Source organism: Erpetoichthys calabaricus, chromosome 7, assembly GCF_900747795.2.
Source record: "Erpetoichthys calabaricus chromosome 7, fErpCal1.3, whole genome shotgun sequence".
NCBI lineage: Eukaryota > Metazoa > Chordata > Cladistia > Polypteriformes > Polypteridae > Erpetoichthys > Erpetoichthys calabaricus.
This window is the reverse complement of record NC_041400.2, coordinates 103009512-103017202: the sequence shown is the minus strand read 5'-3', so window position 1 is coordinate 103017202 and position 7691 is coordinate 103009512. Positions and strand designations below refer to the sequence as shown.

Sequence of the window (7691 nt, the reverse complement as noted above, 5' to 3'; positions counted from 1 at the left end):
CTGGGTCATGCTGAGGCCTTGATGACCAGCAACGCAAAATACCCAATCGACCGGGTTCAAATGAAAGTGTTCAGCATACCTACCGGGAGTCGTGTCTGCAACCAGGAAAACCTGTTTCTGGGACAGCTGCCCAAATTGGTTGTTTTGGGATTTGTTGACAATGCAGCTTTCAGTGGCAACTTTACACACAACCCCTTTAATTTTAAACATAACAACATCAACTTCATGGCTCTTTACCTGGATGGAGAGCAGATACCCAGCAAGCCTCTGCAGCCTGATTTTGCTAGTGGACACTGTGTCAGAGAATATTTTCAACTGGTGGAGACCGCTGACAAGAGGATGAAAGATAAGGCCCTGTTAGTTGATCGTGAAGAGTTTGCTAAAGGCTATTCACTTTTTGCATTCAACCTAAGCCCTGATATGGAATCAACAGGACACTCAGTTTGTCCCTTTTTTATTTGATGAAAATATCTAACAACCATCTGGTCATTTAGATGAACATCTCCTGGGTACAAGTCCAATATTTGGTTCATGGTAAGTCCTTTGCTTTTTTGATTCAGATAAAAAACACAGTGGTGACCACAACTGGTTGAGAAAAACTCCTGTAACTGAATACTGTTATAAGTGATGCATTTAGCATTAATCTTCAAAAATTTCATAATAACTTTGGGAAATATTTCAGAATCTGGGGGGATTCCATACGAGTCAAAAAATTCAGCTTTTCCATGATTTGCAAGGTAAATGGCAATCCAGTGCTTTCCGGGTTTATCATGGGGATCTGTGTTTACGATCATAAACAGAGGTCTGGCAACCAACTTCTCCTTGGGCAGTTGATCTGAAGGGAATACATCCAGAAAATGGATGCGTGTCAGCGGCCCAGATGTAAGGGCGGTCCTGAGCTGCACAGTGTCCAGAGGCTGCATGTCTGAACATGTCTATGGCTTAACTGTAGTCGTAAATAACTTGCCGACGCATGTTAATTTCAATGATGTTGTCAAAAACTGCATACACAATCATATTCACTGTATCTTGCAGCGGTTGAGCAAATCTTATTTCGGCCCTGAGGTTGCCTGTTTTGATGAGTGAATAGTGTCCTGTTGATTCCATATCAGGGCTTAGGTTGAATGCAAAAAGTGAATAGCCTTTAGCAAACTCTTCACGATCAACTAACAGGGCCTTATCTTTCATCCTCTTGTCAGCGGTCTCCACCAGTTGAAAATATTCTCTGACACAGTGTCCACTAGCAAAATCAGGCTGCAGAGGCTTGCTGGGTATCTGCTCTCCATCCAGGTAAAGAGCCATGAAGTTGATGTTGTTATGTTTAAAATTAAAGGGGTTGTGTGTAAAGTTGCCACTGAAAGCTGCATTGTCAACAAATCCCAAAACAACCAATTTGGGCAGCTGTCCCAGAAACAGGTTTTCCTGGTTGCAGACACGACTCCCGGTAGGTATGCTGAACACTTTCATTTGAACCCGGTCGATTGGGTATTTTGCGTTGCTGGTCATCAAGGCCTCAGCATGACCCAGTCTGACTGCCGGGTTGACTTGAACTCTTTTCACAAATAATGATGCTGATAATATGCGGACCTTAAATTCATCACCATTGCTCATCAGACAAAAGTCATCCTTATTTCGCACCAACTTTAGTTTTACATCAACCCCATTAATTAATAATTTCTCTTGAAAGAAGAGATCTGCATGGATGTGACCCAATAAATCAACCCTGTAGCTTCTGGACGTGTAAGCAGCCCTTTTATTGAACCCCAAATTTGTGCCATCCAGTGCAGTGGCTTCGTGGTGACCGGGTGTGTCTTTATAGAACAGTCCAGCTGAAAATTGTGTTTTCAGGGTCTCGTCTCCGTAATTTAGTACGGTTTCGATAAACGCTCGATATGGGTAACAGTTATTGCTCTGGCTGATCAATCTGTCCCCGATGGTGATGTCCACCTGGCTGAACAAAGAAGCAATCGGGTAGTTTACAAGGGCAACACGTGAATCGGCGGCCAGATTTGTTCCATCTTTTTTATGTATTTTACAGCTTAAGTAGAGGAGTGTGTTGTTGAGGTCCAGGTATTGATCATTTCCGGCAATCGAAAACTCAAGTGGGGCATTTTCTGACAATGCTGTGAGAGGCGGCACTTCGGCATAGTAGCTTTTTTCAATGCTGGTTTGTGTTGGTGACAGCTGAAATATGTCCAGTTCCGATTTTGCACATTCATCTGATGCACAGTGTACAAAAGCCATGTTTAGAATATATCACTAGAATTTTGCTTAGTTCTGGATCTTCTCTTGGTTGACTTTCTTTTTCTTTTGGCAGAGTGTCGAGCTTTTTTCCTCTTTGCTGTCTTCCTGGGCCGTGCAGGTGGCCCGAGCAGTGCTAGATGGGGTGTGTGTCTTTTTCTTTTAACACCTCTCTTTATAACAATCATACCAGAACCTTCTTGTTGGGGTGTTGCAACTTTATTCATTACAGCACCAGCCACGTGACTCATGACATCATTAGCAATGCTTTTCGCTGCAGACTTGACATGAGGTTTAGCAATTTCTAGCCCACGCCTAAACAGAGGCACTGCTTTTCTGAAGAGAGCTTTAAAAATACCACCAATACCACCACCGTACTGGACAGGGAGACCATGAAACCCTGGTAGACCATTGCCAGCTTGTATCTTGTAATAAGATGCGTAGGTGCGTGGATCTCCATAGTTTTTTGTTACAAGCATGTTTAAAAATTGATAGATCTTGCTGGACGAAAATGCAACTTGATTATTACTTTACCATACTGGAACGGAACTGGTTTATTCTGGTCCGTCTTAATTTCAATCCTTATAGTATTGAAGCTTTGCACGGTGAGTGGTAGGTAGTGTGGCTTTTCAAAAAATATGGTGACATTTGCACCGTCTTCGCCTTTTATGTTTACACATCTCAGTAATGGCGCATGCGTATCTCCAACAAGTTGTGGTTCGATAATATCTGTATACACGAACATGGTGGAAAAACCACCTGTGATATCAGCCCAGTGAAGTGACTTGTGAGACGGCTTATCATGATCAAACCCGAGAATGTAAGACAGCTCCCCGGACACTTGGAGCAAAATGCTTTTATCACTAATCAGGCGAACGGTTCTACTGGCAGGATTGTATTTAAGTATTGCCTTAGGTGATGACGGGGTGTTATTAATGACATGATTCATTTCCGACAACAATGCTTCAATATTCCTGAAATAGCCTTTGTTTAAAGTGTATGTCCATTTTGTTGATCTTGTTTCCTCATTCATTAGCGTAAATTGTGTTGGTTGAGTGATGGAATTGAACGTTTTTGGGTATGTCAGTTCCACCAACGCCACTTCCCAGTCTCTGGACAGTTCTATTGTCTTGGCTAGCTGAATGGTGAATGATGCTATCGTGTTGTTGGGAAAAGTCCTGACCGATGAATTACTCGGCAGTGTCACATAAAAGCCATTTCTGAATGTAGACATTTTTTTTTTTTTTTTTTTTTTTCTTGCTTTCTCAACTTCTTATGTCTTTCACTTCTGAAGCCTTGACCCAACTGTTAAATTTCTTGTCCCAGCCAAGCCATTTTACCAATACATGCTTGTTTCTACCACGCCCACGACTGGCTAGAATTTTCTGGATGCGGTACACCTGGTTAGCATCGGGGTTTATTTTTTGTAACTCTTCTGCATAAAACGTCCCTTGAATTTCATCACCTGCATAATCTTTTAGTTTGTAGACAGGTTTGATCCGTTTTAAGCAGTCCACGATAATAAATATTTCATCTGTAAACGACTGCTCATAGCCTTTTTCGAATACACCTTTTAATTTTGAAACACGGACATGATCCCCTATTTTCAAAGTGCACGGTGTAGATTTTCTTTGCCCTGACCTGCCATAGACTGTTTTCCAAACACTCAGAGCATTTTCAGGAGTCACATCTACAGGGCTTGTTTTAATCGTGGAGTGAAAACTGTGGTTATAACTCTGCAGAAAGTCTGACAGGACATCTATATACCGAAAAGTATTGGCATATGTAAAATATTTCCACATTTTGGACTTTAAGGTTCTATTGAACCATTCTACTATGCTGGCCTTTACATCGCTGTTCGTGACAAAATGTACAATATTGTTCTGTCTGAGTAGTTTTTGGACCAATGTGTTATGAAATTCTTTGCCTTGATCTGTCTGTAGCTTCTTAGGAACTCGACCCTGTCTAAAGATCAAACTAAAACCCCGAGAAACTTCTTTCCCTGTCTTGGCCTTTAATGGCACAGCCCAAGCATATTTTGACAGCACATCGATACACGTGAGGATAAATTTATATCCATCATTGAATCTTGAGTAATAAGACATCTCTACCAAATCGGCTTGCCACTGGTCATCGACCGTTGAAACAATGGTTCTGTTTCTCTTGAACCTCAGCCGTGCTGGTTTGTGCACGCTGTAAGTGTATTGCCCAATCAGCCATTCCAGCACATTTTTTCGCTTAACATTTTTCCGACGACTTGATACATTTCTCAAGAAGCTGTTAATATCACCGAAACTGCCAGGCTCCTTGGGTGTGTAATAGAGCCTCTCTAAAGTTTTCCTTTCCATCCTCTTGCAGGGGTCTGTCACTCAAGCTCTCTGTAATCTCTGTACACACCCGGGCGCTGTAAACAGATAAGAGCAGGCTCACTCAACCTCTCTGTACTCTCTGTACACACCCCGGCACTGTGCGCAGCCACGAGCAGGATGCCTGCTCCGCCCCAAAATCACTGACTTACCTTTTGACGCCTTACAGGGGGGCCCCGAAGGACCGGTTCGGATCACAAAGATGAACAGACCCAGTTTTTAGGATCAAGGCTAAGAGCAGCCGACCATTTTCCATACGCACGACTGACAAAAGGGCTGATGCCGGTCAAACAGCGCACCCGACAACAGGCAGAGATCAGCGCGCAGGGAAACACCCAAATTAACTCAAGTGGCAGACTGTGAGTACCGGAAATGCCAGGGGGGCGGGACAAACACCTGTCAAAATTATGATGTATAAAAGTGACGCTCCTTTACTACTATTGTGCAATGCACTCATTTCACTATACGGTTTAAGTGTTTCAGTCTACAGTCTGCATATTTCACTAAAGAATCTATGTGTTTCAGTATTTCAGTATACAGTGTATTCATTTCACTTTTAAATGTATGTGCTTCAGTACAGAGTATATGTATCTCAACATATGGTGTCGTCATTTCACGATAAAGTGTATGCATGTCAATATAGAGTGTATGTACTGTTAAGAATGAGTCATGTCCTAAATGGCATCTCATAAATATGTCATGAATTCATACAATAAATATTCCATTTTAAACCTACTGATATGTAATATTGAGACTCTTACATTGCAACTTGACTTTTTAAAAATGTTTCCTCAGATTCTTTCCAAAACTAGATTATGTCTATAATCCTTTCCTGGGGTGTCTATTCATACTCTTAACCATTAACTTCACACCTTATCACTGAGTGACTTATTTATTTTTTTTATTTTTTTTTAGGATTCCATTTTATTTTCATCTTTTAATTCATTTCCCATTTATAATTTTTCTTTATCCTGTCCTCTTTATGTAAACACTCAAACACACACAAGACTATACAATTTCCCCTATTTCACTACTGGTCAAGAAAAATAATTTTAAGTTTTTGGTTGTTCAGATGTCTTCATCGACACTTTTCAACCTCAGAGTTATTGAATGAGATCAGTCATGCTAAACATGGTTTCCAGGTTAAGGAAGCTTAATCATTCACCAAGGCTGATACATATCCTCATTCTGACCATATCACAATTCTCTAACAAACTCACATTGTCTGTCACAATTTCAGGGCATCCTATCGTACCTGGGGCAATAGCAGTCATCCTGAGAATGTTACATTATTTTACATTGAATTTGTTAAATTCAATTTTTGTTGTAAATACAATTCAATTTATGTTGTTCTTCCACTTTCTACATTTAATTTAATAGCATACAGGGAATTAATACATTTTTGTCATGAGTCAATAAGAACAATATGATAATGAACAGACAATAAATAAATGAAATACTCATGGAATTTGTATCTATGTGCCTATTTTGTTATTTACATTTAAATATATTCTTAGGTACCAAGATGTAGGGAAAACTAACAAAACAGACAAATATACTGAAAGTATAAAAACTTTAAGGGAAAATTTTACAAGGCAGGAACAGGTCTCTAATGAATTACCAGTCTGTGACATGGCACAATCACACTTGCACTCATGTAGGTGTGTGTATGAGGGGGTCACATCCCACTAATGTGGAACCATCTGCAGGCTTATAAATGAAATGAATCCAAGCTGAAGACTCACTACTTTAGTCCAGCATACCTTGACTAGACCTGCTGACTACTTGTGTATATTGCATCTGTTTGTTAGTCATTTGCATAAAAATATAAGTATTACCATAAAGATGAACCATTACTAACCCTTCTATATTCTTTTTTTTCATCTCCAATTATATCTCCGGTACTTGGTGCCACTGCTATTCTGCCAACCTTTATCCTGCCAATGGGAAACATACCTGGAATACTGTTTTTGTATTAGTTGGCCGAGCAAAGACTTGTAAGATGACCTGGAAGGGTTGGGCAGTTGGCCTAGGTCTTGAGAACTGTGACTGTGTATGACTTATCATTTGACTTTGTATGTCATAACTGACCATGGATCTTCAAGAGGTTTATTTCCTCCAAGGATGCTGCTGACTGGAGTATTTTATTTTCCTCTCCTCCATTGTGAACTGCCCATTGTTCAACATTTAATTAATGGCCAGATATTGCTAGACTCCATTTATGTTAATCAGTTTCAAAGTACTTTGGTTCCTGTCTGTTTAAACAAAGCTGTGTCTATATGTGTACTTACTATGTAAACAGTAGTTGTAAAGTTTGCATTTGTATCTGCTTGTGAACCTGTCGCAGTGTCCTATGACATCATTCAGTGGAGTGCACTATACAAAAAACTGAGTTTAACTGAAATGGCATCATTCTCAATAGCTACTAGTTGATTTCCAATGAGTGCTCCTTTCACTGACTGACTCCTATTCCTAATGTTTTATTTCCCCTTTACGTTTGTTTATTTTAATTTTACACATCATTGCTTTGATCAATGCCTTTTTATCACTGCATTCTTCTATCACACTTGTTATAGCTATTTATGCTATAAAGCTGGTGTAAACAGCATGGATACTGTTGTCTTTCCTTCGTGGTCAACTGTCATTCTGTGGTCTCACGGATCTGGTCTAGCTGCCCTTGTCATCTTCTTTTTGCTTGAAGTTATTTATTGAAGTATCATGCTGCTGCTAATTAGTGTAACTTTCATTGTGTGGTGTGAGATCTACTGGCACCTCCACAGTTGCCATGAACTGCATATATTTCCTACCTTAATAGTCTACTTTGCCCTTGGGCTGTTTTTATTTCACTTTTTAAAATATGCCTCTGGGGTAGTGCAGTGGGTGTGGGACTTGGGTTGGAAGTGCCTTCAAGAGATATTGCTATATCTCGCACTGTTTTATTTTTTTATTTTATAATTTTTTTTTTTTTTTTTTGCTGTGCAGACTAATGCATTGCGGTGGCTTTCGATATGTGTTATTAGTTAAAGTGCCCATTGCCCTGACTTGCCCTAAGGATGATTTACAGAGTAAAAAATACAAAGTAAA

At 40.0% G+C, this 7691-nt stretch overlaps 1 protein-coding gene across 1 annotated transcript; it reads right to left on the bottom strand.

Annotated features, from left to right (window-relative positions):
• Positions 1 to 942: 942 nt before the first annotated feature.
• LOC127528744 (uncharacterized protein F54H12.2-like) lies at positions 943 to 2244 on the bottom strand. Its single transcript, XM_051929463.1, has one exon. It carries the CDS (start codon positions 2242 to 2244, stop codon positions 943 to 945), a length of 1302 nt encoding a protein of 433 aa, XP_051785423.1.
• Between the last annotated feature and the right edge of the window lie 5447 nt (positions 2245 to 7691).